General features: G+C 53.0%; 1 protein-coding gene across 3 annotated transcripts in view; it reads left to right on the forward strand.

The window, feature by feature from the left end:
• Positions 1-13161, forward strand: part of OTOF (otoferlin) — a gene marked incomplete at its 5' end in the record, with an annotated part of 72293 nt that overhangs the window by 26587 nt on the left and 32545 nt on the right. For 2 of the 3 annotated variants that reach the window (XM_081101310.1, XM_081101312.1), the window contains 4 exons: positions 208-389; positions 7465-7538; positions 9161-9287; positions 10248-10302. In XM_081101310.1, the coding sequence (XP_080957436.1) occupies positions 208-389; positions 7465-7538; positions 9161-9287; positions 10248-10302 (438 nt within the window). Of the gene's footprint in view, positions 1-207; positions 390-3259; positions 3305-7464; positions 7539-9160; positions 9288-10247; positions 10303-13161 lie in introns of all 3 variants that reach the window. The other variant, XM_081101311.1, reaches the window with a different exon arrangement.

A 13161-nucleotide genomic window follows, 5' to 3' on the forward strand; every position in this document is an offset into this window, starting at 1 on the left:
AGGTTGGCTGACTGTGAATGTCCATCTTTCTGAGCCTGTTTTCTTATCTGCAAAATGGGAGATGGGGAAGGATGGTACCCAGCTTGCCTTCCTCCACTGAGCTAAGCGTGGGAAAGCGCTTTGCAAACATCACAAAGCAGCCACGTGTGTGGGATTATGGTTGCTGCTGCTGTCCGCGCTGCTCACCAGCCCTCTCTCTCCCTCCAGACCAGCCTGTGTGTGGAGGTCCGGTATCAGGACACAGACGGCACTGTGGGCTCCTGGGATGACGGGGACTTCCTGGGAGACGAGTCCCTTCAGGAGGAAGAGAAGGACAGCCAGGAGACGGACGGGCTGCTCCCCGGCTCCCGCCTCAGCTCCCGGGCACCGGGCGAGAAGAGCTTCCGGAGGTAACAGGCTGGGACCACTGGCTGCCCACTGCCCCCCAAGACACAGTGGATGCCTAGGCCTCCAGGAGGCCCCCGTAGGCCTGACTGAGCCCAGGGAACAGGCTGAGGTGCCCAAAAGGTACAGCAGAGGGAGAAAGGTGTTGCTGCAGCATCCCCACCCCAGGCCCCTATTCCAGAACTCACAGCGGAGGAGTAGGGTGGCTCCTGCCCCTCAGAGAGCGGGGAGGCCTGGTCTCTCTGTTCAAGACCACCTGGCCTCCGCCCCGGCCAGTGACAGCCCGGCAAGGTGGCCTCTTCCTGCCAGAGTGAAGCCGAGGTCCCGATTGGGACCCAGCCTCTCTCCTCTCTTCTGTTGAGAACACAGCCCAGCACCCTCCGTGTCCAGAATTCATGCCTGCAAACTTCCTGCTGACAGGAAGCTGTGTCCAGGCCTGTGCTTCCCAAATGCACGATTTTTACCCCCCAAAAAGGGGGAGCACAATTGTACTACTCTTAGAGCCCAGACAGGCAGAATCTGGGCTAGTAAAACATTATCCAGAGGCTCCTAGGTCACCGGCGTTGATGTGTGAAATGCAGGTAAGTGGAGGGCACATGGAGGGATGGGTGGGTTTCGAGAGGAGATGCCTCCCTCCCATTGCAATCATCTCCTCCAATCTCCTTCCACCCTTTCCTTTCCAAGTGCAGTGGGGCCTTGACTTACGAGTTTAATTCGTTCCGAGACCGAGATCATTAAGGAGCTCAGTAACTCAAATTACTCTATCAACTCAATGCAAAAAATCGGCGAGAGACAGCTGGTATCTCAAAAAACTTGTTAGTCGGGACACTCATAAGTCAAGGCCCCACTGTAAATGTATTCAGTCCCTGTTCCGAAAAAAAACACACATTAATGGAACTGAATTTGATACTTTTATAGGACAAATATGTTTTTCTTCTTTGCACTTGAACCTCTCCCCCCCCCCCCCCCCCCCCCACACACACACACAACCACAGACGCACACAGATACGCGCTTAGGAAACCCTGGGAACCTCCTGGGGGCCATAGCAATAAGGTCAAAGGAACCACGCCCGTGACAAATGCAGCTACCTTTGCCTTCAGGCAGCTGTGGGCGGGGCGGCATCACCTAGGCCAGCTTGGGGCCCGCCCTCCTGGGACTCCAGGCTGCGTGGGGTGGGAAGAGCCAGCAGATTGGCCTGGGGAGGTCCAGGTCTGAGTTCTCCAGCTCTGCCTCCTACCAGCCTGGTGGTCCTTGGCCAGTCACATACCCTCTTCCTGTAAAACGGGGGCCCGGACAAATGAGACTCCTCTCTGACTGCTGTTGGGAGAGCCAAAGGGATGGCTGAGGGACAGGTTGTAACTGGGGTGCCCAGTGCTGCCCCATGTAAGGGCTGGTGACAGACAGGTTCTTGGCGGCTGGACAATCAAAGGGTCAGGAATCTGGCGGGAAATGGTGAGAGGAGAAGCCGAGACCTGGTGGGGAGCCATGGAGGCGGGTCCCCATCCTCTGTCCCTTGTAGGGGAGTGTTGGCAGGGGGCTGTCTGAGATGGCAGGTGGGCTGAGAAAGGGTTTTCTGGGGACAAGATTGGAAGCCTTGTGAGGGCCACCAACTGCAAGAAAAGAAGCGCTAACTCTGAATAATCAGAAGAGCTAAGTTCGAGTCCCATCCTGCCTGACTGCCACTAACTAGCTGAGTGACTTTGGGGAAGCCAGTAGCCCCTCTGGGTCAGTACCGGGAATGGGGGGAGCATCCTGGCTCCCGTCCAACTCTGAGATCCTGAAGGACCCAGGGATACTCTGGATCCTGGGGCAGTGCCCATGGGAAGCAGCTCTCTGGGGCCTCTGGACAGTCGAGAGGGCTGCCCACCTGGGCGGCTGTGGCTCACACAGTGCCGAGCAGTCCCTCTCTCAGGCCTACAAGGGTGGGCCAGGCTGTGGACGGAGCTTCTTCTCAGCTCTGGTCACCCCACTTCACACCAAGGGCTCTCACACAGATGCAGCCCATAGCTGGAGCTTCACAGCACCCTGGCCAGCAGGTCCCCTTACTCACAGGGCCCTTCGCACCTCCCCCAATCCCAGCCCTCAGTACTGCAGAGAGGGGATGAGTCACCAACCCCAGGGGCACTCTGCTCTCAGATGCACAAAACCGGGGCTCCAGGCCCTCGCATGTCAGTGTGTTTTCCCCTCAATCTCCAAAGAGATACTCAGCACACATGTGCGCACGCACACACAAGTGCGCATGTGTTGGCACGCTCTCACATGCACACATTCTCCCTCTGTGTGAGGCCAGTGAGCTGCACTAGGAGCCACATCATAGGAAGAACAAGGAAAGGAGCGGGCTTTTGTCTCACAGCCGCCCTAGGGGCTTGGGGCTTTCCTTGGATTCCCTGTACTCGATACTCTCTCCTTCTCTTTCTCCACCTACTGGTCCTCCTGCCCTCCATGGTCCCACCTCCTTCTGCCCACCTTTCTTCTGAGAGGCCCTCGGGGGCCTGGAAGGACCCCAGTCCACTGGAAGGGATTAGGGGAGGAGTTGGATGGCTCAGGCCTGGAGGGTGGCCAGGCTCCCCTAACTGAGTTCCCTGTGACCCACATTCAGAAATCACTAGACCTTGGGGTGGAGGAAATTAGCTGCTACCCTGAGGCCTCTGCCCTCATCAGCACTCCAGGTCCCTCTCTCCCCAGCCCTATGGGATCCCTGCCCTACAGGCTTAGGTGTGCTGAAGTGAGAGGCTGTGGGGCGAGGGGACTGTGGGACAAGAGGCCAGTGGGGAGCATGGGGGTCAGCAGGGCCAGGGGCTAAGTCTGCAGTGTCTCTGGCCTGCGCCCTCTCACACACGTCCCCTTGTCTCCTCATTTCTTCTCCCTACTCAGCAAAGGCAAAGAGAAGACCAAGGGAGGCAGAGATGGCGAGCACAAGTAGGTGTCCCAGGCCAGGGCGGAGCCCAAGGGCTCGAAGGGTCCTCACCACAGGGTGCGGATGTTGGGGCGGCCCATGTCGGAGGCTTAGTCATTGGCTGTCCTGGCGGAGTCAGCACCAGGGGATGGCAGGGAGAGGGAGGTCTCACCACTTGACCATGGGAGTGAGGGACAGGGAGGTACAAGGGTGGGTTGGGCAGTGGCCGGGCCTTCTGACTTCCATTCCCTCCTCCCTCCTTTCAGTGTCTTGATTCTGCTTCCACTTCCCTGTTCAGCTCCCACCACTGAGTCAGGCCTTAGGTGTCCCTGTGTGGGAGGGTGTGAAGTCAAAGGAGTTGGGGAGGCTCAAGAAGCCAGTGACCACCTTCAGAAGGAAGGCAGGGCTGGGCGGGTGGACATGAAGTCCTGGAGGCCCAAGGAAGCCTAACTAAGGGGTGTCTCACAGTACAAGCACACAGTAGGCCCACTGAAAAGGCCGGTTCCTTAGCACCGCTCTATTCTAATCTCTTGCCATTTCCAATTAACATATGAGATAAAGTAAGCTGGCATTTCCTATTCTAACTTCATGTGTCGAGCCTTAGGTTGATTAAAAGGATAGGAAAATGGGACTCCTAAGAGGAGATTAAACAAGTTGAAACTCTTTAGCCTAAAGAAGCAAAAGTGTGGGAACTGGTTTAAAGGCTCTGGACGGTTATTGTGTGGCAAAGCTGTTCATTTCTATCTCCACTGGGGAGAAATCAGTGGAAACAGGTGAAAGTTGCAGTAAAGAAAATTTAAAAATAGAGCCATGGAGACACTCCTCTCCCTGTGAGTATGTGAAATTCTGGGAGAGTCTGGTTTGGGGAGATGGGAAATCTGTTTCCATGATGCTTTTTGCTCGGGCCTTGCAAGGGGGTGGGCCATGGGGGAGAGCTGAGGAGCCAGGTCCCCTGGCAAACATGGGGGTAAGTGCATAGGGCTGCCTGGCCTGCCGTACGGCAAGGGCACATGTGCCAACAGGCCAGTTTGGAGACAGGTTCCTGTATGAAGGGCCAACCTGTCCTGCCCAGATGTGGGAAGACATTCAAAACTAACTGAAATTCAACACACCCTGAAAGATGACTGTAAAAGCTGCAGTGATGACATTACTGGTGCTGGAGCGTGGACAATAAGAGAGAGAAACCCACAAAGGAGCACGTGGAGAACAGTTCCCCAAGTTGACATTTACTAGTAAGTGATCCAGAGAAGACCCCCACACTCTGCTTCTATGCCGCAGCATTTTGCTTCTCCTAAGGCTTCAGCTAATGGGACCAGACAGTCCCATTGAAGGCCGTCTTAAGGAGAAGCCTTGGGCAGCCACGGCCAGCTGTTCATTTTCAGACACGTCCCTCTTAAGTCACAACCTCCAGAATAACAGAGAGACCAGACTGATGGGACCCAGCTCGCTACCTTTAGTTTGGCCAACGTTCCCAGACATTATGAACACCAGGGTCTCCTCAGGACCCCCAGTGCATCACCCAACCACAATGACATCCTTCTAGATCTGAGCCACGGAACCAGCAAAGAAATCATCAGGTCTATAGATGCAGAAAGAGTTTGAGTGAACTAACTTCAAAATCTTTTCTCTAGAGAGAAGTCATGGTCTAGCCCCGTGGTCGGCAAACGGCGGCTCTCGAGCCGCATGCGGCTCTTTGGCCCCTTGAGTGTGGCTCTTCCTAAGCCTTAGGAGTACCCTAATTAATAACAATGTACCTACCTATATAGTTTAAGTTAAAAAAATTTGGCTCTCAAAAGAAATTTCAATCGTTGTACTGTTGATATTTGGCTCTGCTGACTAATGAGTTTGCCGACCACTGGTCTAGCCTGTAGGTGCATAGCATTCTGACTTTGATGAATCCAGGAAGGGGAAGCCCAAATGTGGTCATAAATCCTCAGTGGATCCTAGAGGCCCACCACCCCGGCCCTGTTTCTCCTACTTTCATGCAGCCATGAATAAAAGAACCACTTGGTTGCAAAATAATGTTTCACCAAGTTGATTATTGGCTTTCTCGCCACATTACATCTTTAGTAATTAAAGAACCCCCTAGACCAAATGCAGAATTTCAGTTTTAAAACCCTCAGCCACCAGTGACCTAATCAAACAATTAGATTTTTAAAAAGTACAAATCTTTAATCCACTTGGATAATCTTCAAATTTCACTGATTAACATTTATTTCAATAAGAACCTCTGCCCTTTGCCCAGGGTAGCAAGCGTGCTGCTTCCCATTGCCTGGCGCTGTGAGAGACTCCAGAGGCATCTATTTTCCTGCTTGAGAGCACCTTCCGTCCCCGCTCCTCCCATTATTACACCCCAGAAAGCATGGTGCTGGAGAGCGCAGGCGGATCAGTCAGCCCCAGCCTCCTTTCACCTGCCTGATGCCTTTGTAGGAAATCATGAACATGCCAGGTGCTTCCTAAACTGTGAGCTGGTGCCACCTGAAAGGAGTGGTTTTGGTTGCTCTCTCGTTGGGAGACAGACTCACACCTGTCCATGTCTTGCCGGCAGATGAAGAGGAAAGGAAAGGCCTGGGCCTAGGACCGGGCCAGGTTTGGGGGGATGAGATTGGCTCTCCAACCCAGAGTAGAGAGGCCTGAGGTTTCTAGGCCACCTCCACCAGGACAGAATGGTCTCGCCCAACTCACGTTAACTAGCATAACCAGCACGGGCCTTGGATGAGTAATATGCCTGTGGAATAACTAACTATTGGGAAAACATTTCTGGGTTTATTCACTGAGCTAACACATCCCAGAACCTTAGGAAGCTACATCTATATAAGAAAAATGTAGTGGGCTGAATGGTAGCCACAAAAACAAAGGTATGTCTGTGTACTAATTCCTGGAAGCTGTGAATATCATCTTATTTGGAAAAGGAATCTTTGCAGATGCAATTAAGTTAAGGATCTTGAGATGAGGATATCATATTGGATTATCCAGGTAGGCCCTAAATCCAATAACAAATGTCCTTGTAAAAGATACGAAGTGGAGAAATTTTTAAAAAGAAAAGAAAAAGAACAGCGGTCCTGAGAACCATAGCGAAGCCTCCACAAGGAGATGCATGGCCCACGATGGGTGGCTCAGCTATAGGTGAGTTTAGGGTTCGAGCCTGCCCCTCACCCCACGTAGGCCTACAGGAGGACAGGGCCACACCCAGGAGGAGGGGCAATGGGAAGTGGACGGAGTCAGGTGTCCAACTAATGCAATATTAATGGGGTAATGGAATACTGCACTTTATCCCATGCTGAACCTACTCCTGGTCCCTCCTGGCACCAGGGATCACAGGCTCGGCTGCGGGGATAGCACAGAAGGGACAGTGAGGACCCCTGCCCCTTCCCTCAGCCCCCCCGACGGCAGGGCCTTTCACCTGAGGGCACAAGGCCACACCAAGCCAGAGGAAGAGGTAGGAACTATGGAGTCTGCCATATGTTCCTGGGGACTGGTGGAGGGGGAGATCCCACAGTGAGAGGGGGCAGACCGAAGGGGCCTTTTTAAAGCCAGCACCAAAGATAGATGGGAAAGAGCCTATTTCCTCCTTTTCACTGGGGACCAAGGAGGATCCCAGGGAACAGGGAGGTTGGGAAAGACAGGGCCGGCTTTGAGCACCAGGGCCATCTGAGAAGTGAGCAGCTAGTTTCAACCACATCTCCCAGCACCTCGGCCTCTGCCCCTCTGAGTCCTGTTCCTGACTTCTGTTCTGATGCTTTGTGTCAGGTTGGCTGGCTTACTTTCCACCCAGTATGGGGTGTGTGTGTGTGGGGGGGGGGAGGGGCGGGGAGCAGGGACATGGAAGAGCAGCTTGGGGGCACTGGCGGGGCTTGGAGCTCTAAGACTGGACTGAGAAGGGCTGAAGGCCCAGGATCCCGAGGGGCTCCAATTAAGCGGTGCCTGCCAACCGCAGGCCACCTTCTCTGGTCGCTGGCTCCCCACCTGCTCCTCAGTGGTGTGAAGGCCTGGGCAAGGGAAGGGGCGGGGTTTCCTCTGCCCGAATCGCCCCTCTTGGCTTCCAGTTTACCAGTAGGCGAGGGGATGGGGTTTGGGTGTCCCTTCCCTCGCGTTTCCGCTCGGGTTTCGCTCTTCTGTTGGTGTGTCTTCCTCCTTGCCTCCATCTCCCTCCACCTCCTCATTCTGGCGGCTCCTCTCACAGAACCGGGAGGAGCGTGTTCTCCGCCATGAAGCTCGGGAAGAACCGGCTCCACAAGGAGGAAACCCAAAGACAAGGTACAAACGCGTGCACCTGCCCTTGGCCTAGCCATCTCTCCGCACCTGAGACCAAGCCCCGCCTCTCTGCAGTCAAGGTCTCCTGTGATTGGCCGGAGGAGCCACGTGGGCGGGGCCTGGCCTCCCATTGGCTGGCGGGGGAGCCAGCCCTGACAGTGGCCCTCAGGCAGGGGTCGCTGTGAGGGCTGAGAGCTGAGCGCTGAGGATGGAACCGCATCTCTGTTGGTTCTCAACCTGGGGGTCGAACGACCCTTTCACAGGGGTCGCCTAAGACCATCGGAAAACACATATATAATTACATACTGTTTTTGTGATTAATCGCTATGCTTTAATTATGTTCAATTTGTAACAATGAAAATACATTCTGCATATCAGATATTTACATGACGATTCATAACAGTAGCAAAATGACAGTTATAAAGTAGCAACGAAAATAATTTCATGGTTGGGAGTCACGGCATTAGGAAGGTTGAGAACCACTGGGACTCTAGACTCTAGACTAGAGCCGAGCAGAGCCCCCTGCCCAGGGGCCTGTTTATGAAAGGCTCCTCCCGCCCTCTGCCCCATTCTGCTTTCTCCATCGAGAAGCCTAGAGATTTGTAGTTAGAGTAGGGATAACAAAAAACAGACGTTGTTCGGCCAATTCCTTATTTCTGGGGCAAAACCTGACTCCGAGAATGTTTGCCCAGATCCTGCCTTTTCCCTCTCACTGGGCTGCAGGGAAGGCCTTGGGGAGAGAGGCAGGGTGGGCCCCGGAGGCTGGAGTGGCCGGTGGCACTGGCCCCCCTGGAGCAGCAGGCTGGGAGGGGGTGAGGCAGTTGTTTAAGAGGAGGACAGGCAGAAAACGGAGGAAGGGAGTGGATAACATGTGTGTACCTGTCTCACCCAGGTCCTCGAAGCACCTGGCTGCACTCCCCGTGCCCACTGTGTGGCCCACTGGCCCCAGAATCCCTCTCCCCTCCTCTTGCCCCCGTGCCAATTCCAGCTGTGGAGAGGACACAGCTGCTGGCTGAGGCCCAAACCAACGACCCTTGGGTGGCTTCTTAGAATCATCATTTCTGTGTCTCATTGGATTAATACACATTAGTACAGGGTTAGGTTCTGAATTCCATCAGCTATTTTACATGGATAAGTTGCTTCCTAAGCCTCAGTTTCCCCATGTGTGACATGAGAATAGTGCCCATGTTGGTGGGCATGGCTATGAGGACTAGAGATATGTGTATAAAGTGCCTGGCACATGGTAGCCACTCAATAAATGGTAGCTATTGTTATGAGTGGTATATAAGTATGTGTCTTTTATTTCCTACCTCTTCCATGAGGCTACTCAGTGCTTAAGTAACATACAATAAAAGAGCTACTTTCTATTAAAATTTTTAAAAGCAAACCCAGATATAATTAAAATCAATTTTTATAAAAGCAAAACCAGATATAATTAAAACCAGATATAAAAGATCAAGATGAGGTAGGAAAGTCTGTAGATACACAGGCTATAATATTCTCAGCAGATGCTACTAGTTATACCTTAAATTTAACTGTTAGATTCCCTGATGCCAAAGCGAAAGGGGAAAGAGCGTCACTATCCCACCGTCCCACCCACCTAACCAGCCTTCCTTCTTCCCCAGATGAACCAGCAGTGCTGGAGATGGATGACCTAGACCGCCTGGGCATTCGGCTGGCGGAGGGGATGGATCCGGACTCCGTGTCTCTAGCTTCTGTGACAGCTCTCACCACCAATGTCTCCAACAAGCGGTGAGTGGGCAGAGCCCCACATCCCCAATTGCCCCCGCCCCCAATCAGGCAGGAATGTTAGAATTTGGGTTCATCTGAACCTGCCCCTTTCTTCTTCTCCTGGCTGTCTCTCTCAGCTCTCCTGCGGCAAGTCGGCACAGCCATGGCACGCTCAGCTCCACATTGGGTGCTTTATGTGCCGAACCAGCTCAGCCAGGTTCGGTGAGCCTGAGAGGGGGCAGTGAAGGATTGAGAAAAAGTCAGACAAGAGAATAAAAGCTGGGTCTGGGTGGGACGCTGTCCTCTGTGATGGAGAGAGCTAGCGACAGCGCCATGGACTACACCCCGTGTCTTTATTTTATGGCAGATTCCACAAGGCAAAGTAAGGGCGTGGTCAAGATGTTTACAACATTCTCGTGGGTTTCGATCCTACTCAACTGCATGCACCTGAACTCTATCAAGCCCACCTCACTCAGGCACGTGGGGCCACGTGTTCGGACCATAGGTTCACGCTTACAACTACAGCTGTTGGCTATAATTGTGCCGGAGGGCTCTGCCCTCCAAGCTGGGACTTGCACGTGGCCATGAGGACTGTGCCCTCTCATTAGTCCGAGGCTTGAACCTGTCCAAACACTGTAGCCGCTCTCCACACCCTCCCTGCAAAGGTAGAGTGCAGCATTGTGGGCCTGTTCCCAAGGCACCGAATACCTCCAGGCCCAGGGAAATCACAGAGCCAGCCAGCCCGTATTTGAACCTGCCGTTCTGATGCCTGCCTCCCTGTTAATTATGCTATTGCCTAGTCCTCTCTGTTGGGGCCTCCGAAAACTACTCCCCATTCTGTCTGACAGTCCTGGGTGTTTGAAGACCACAGTTCTGTCCTTCCGCCCTTCTCCAAAATCTAACCACGGCCAGGGAGGGCCCTCCTCCTCCCCCACAAGCAACCCCCTTACACCAGGCCTGACTGTACGTTCTCCTCCTCAGATCCAAGCCAGACATTAAGATGGAGCCAAGTGCCGGGCGGCCCATGGATTACCAGGTGGGTGGGCCAACTAGAGTCCTCAAGCCTTTCAGACTCTGCTCGGTGGGGGTAGGCATGTGGCCTGGCTAGATGTGCATCACAGACTCTGTGGAGGCAGGGATCTGGGGGTCATGGACAACCTCAGCCAGATATAAGTCCCTCGAGTACGCTTGTCCCTAGGAGGCACCCAGAGAAGCGGCACAAAAAGAGAGGTACAAACCCAAAGGGGAGATTGAAAACTCTGCTTCTGCTGCTCAGAGCCCTCCCAGGATTCCGTGTCCAGAACTGGACTTCGTACAGTAAGGGGGACCTGGAGGAATCGTAGAGACCAAGGAGCACCCCCTCCCTCCCAAAAAAATCCCAACAATCGAGCCTCTGAAGAAAGATTTCTTCGGTGCATTTTTAAAAATTGTTGTATTATTTTAATGCTGTAAGTAGTGTCAGCCCTGGTATAGATAGCGAGAGTGGGTGTTTTCTCTTGTTTTTGCTCCTCTGTATTCTCTGAAATTAACAATTTTTTGTATGTCCCTAAAACTGGAGACAAAATGGCTAGGACAGGGAGAGAGCTACAGCTGGAAGACACTGTGGCCACAGTGCAGACCGGTCGCTGCTGGGACAAGGCCGTCGGGGTAGCTGGACAGCAGTGCGGCCCTCCCAGCCTGGGACGTTATGGGAGCACAGCTCCGCCGACGCCGGGCATTAGACAGAGAAGACACGAGAAGCTGTAGGCACGTCCAGGAGAGACTTTGTTGTAGATCGAGGGGCCATTGCTGCCACAGGAGCCACCTGACAAAGTAGTTTTTCAAAGTAGCCCAGCCCCCTGCCTGGTCAGTGGTAGCTTATATACACACCAAGCGGAGGAGGCCTAGTGCCAATCAGTGACACACACCAAACAGAGGAGGCCTCGTGCCAATCAGTGACACACATGCAAACAGAGGAGGCCTCGTGCCAATCAGTGACACACATGCAAACAGAGGAGGCCTCGTGCCAATCAGTGATACACACCAAACAGAGGAGGCCTCGTGCCAATCAGTGACACACATGCAAACAGAGGAGGCCTCGTGCCAATCAGTGATACACACCAAACAGAGGAGGCCTCGTGCCAATCAGTGATACACATGCTACATTAACAAACAGGTTACATCCTCGCCTGCACATATGTATGATGGCAAATTGGCCTTGATCATCTGGCGCACTCTGACTAGGGTTCCCACAGACCTGATCCTCAGCTTGGCAGGACCACACCCTCAATTTTGTCTCTTTTCCCAGAGTTGCTCAGAGCCTGAGAGGCTGAATTACACCAACACACCTCACAATGGGCTCCTGTACAAGCCAGAAGCACCTCGTGTCTATTTATAAACTGAAAGCAGGAAGGGCCAAGAGACCATCCATTGCTTAGACCTCCCCTTGGGGGCTAAGGAGACCCCCAGCTATAGGTCAGAAGACTCCTGGGTTCTCCTAGCATTGAGTGGGTATGCTGTCTGGTGAGAGGGGACAGAGACTTCGGAGACCCCACCTGGCCTAGGTACCAGCGCCAGACCCCAGAATCAGTGTGAGTCCCCTCTCCCAGGTTAGAGCTTATCTTTTATGCCCAATTCCCAGAGCCCTTGCACACCACCTCAAAGACAGCCCCACCTCATCTCGCCCAGGTGATGATGTCATGTACTAGATGGCACCTTTCTTTGTATCAAATACATCTGTTCATGTTTTCTCCAGGCACATCTTGTTTCCCTTAATCCTCACTTCAGTCCCTGACCATCTGTTCAGGTGGGAAAATAGCCCCAGACAGTGTCAAATGGCCCTGCCCCTGTGGTTTTAGATAACCTCAAGCCACTGGGCTTCTTAAAGGTTCGGGTATGCCACCCCCTCACCTCTCTGCAAAAATCCAAGCATAGAGTGTTCTAAGACTTCTGAGGGCTTTTCCAGGGGACTGGGCTCAGGGCTTGACTCCTCTGTGTGCTGAGAACAGGAAAATTCCAAAGAACAAAGACCCCGTAGTCAGATATTGTTGCCTCCACAGCGTCACCAGCCTGCCAGGTAAGGGCACACAGAAAATGGAGTCATTGCTGTTAATGGAACTGTATTTTCTGAAGGTTTACCATATGCTAGATACTAGGTCAGGGGCCGTATATGTGTTGTCCATTTAAGTTAATGTCATTCTTAGAACCTTCTAAATATAGGTATTACTACGTGCCATAGGTGGAACATTGAGAGCCAGAGAAAGTAAGGAGCTTGACCAGGTCACAGTCACTCAGAGCTAGATCCAGGGTTCAGACCTGAGGGTGTCTGACTGCAGCAGCGAGAACGACTCATTTCTCTCTAATTTAACCCTTTGGACAGTCGCTCCCTCTGCTCCCTGGTCAGCTTCCGCTTGCTGCCCGCTGCTTGTTTTCCAAAGCTCTTTCAGGGTGCTTCCTGCCAGAGGCTTTTGTTAACTAAGCAGGCACTCTCCCTCCAAACACTTTGCACACAATCTGAATGGAACAGAACAGCTGTCATTAACCTGGTAACTCGGGAGTTCCTGACAGGTTCATTCACGTCTCAACTGCAAGTGTTAGCACACTTAGAGAGAGCGTGGAGGATGCAAATGTGGAATTATTCTTGTTTCCAGTAAATACAACATAGAAAGCAAGAAACCCTGCCAGAAGGAACTTTACTGTCTTGGAGAACTTGGCTTTTGCTGAGTTAGAAAGGCCTCAGAAAGTGTGCCGCGCCAGCACGGCCAAGGGTGAACCTGAGAGGGGGCGGCGAAGGATTGAGAAAAGACAGACAAGGGAATGAAAGCTGGGTCTCGGCAGGACGCTGCTTCTCTGATGGAGAGACAGCGACGACGCCTGCGAGCCAAGTCTTTATTTTATAGCAGATTCCACGAGGCAA

The sequence above is a fragment of the Myotis nattereri genome (assembly GCF_964212035.1).
Source record: "Myotis nattereri genome assembly, chromosome: 10".
Lineage (NCBI taxonomy): Eukaryota > Metazoa > Chordata > Mammalia > Chiroptera > Vespertilionidae > Myotis > Myotis nattereri.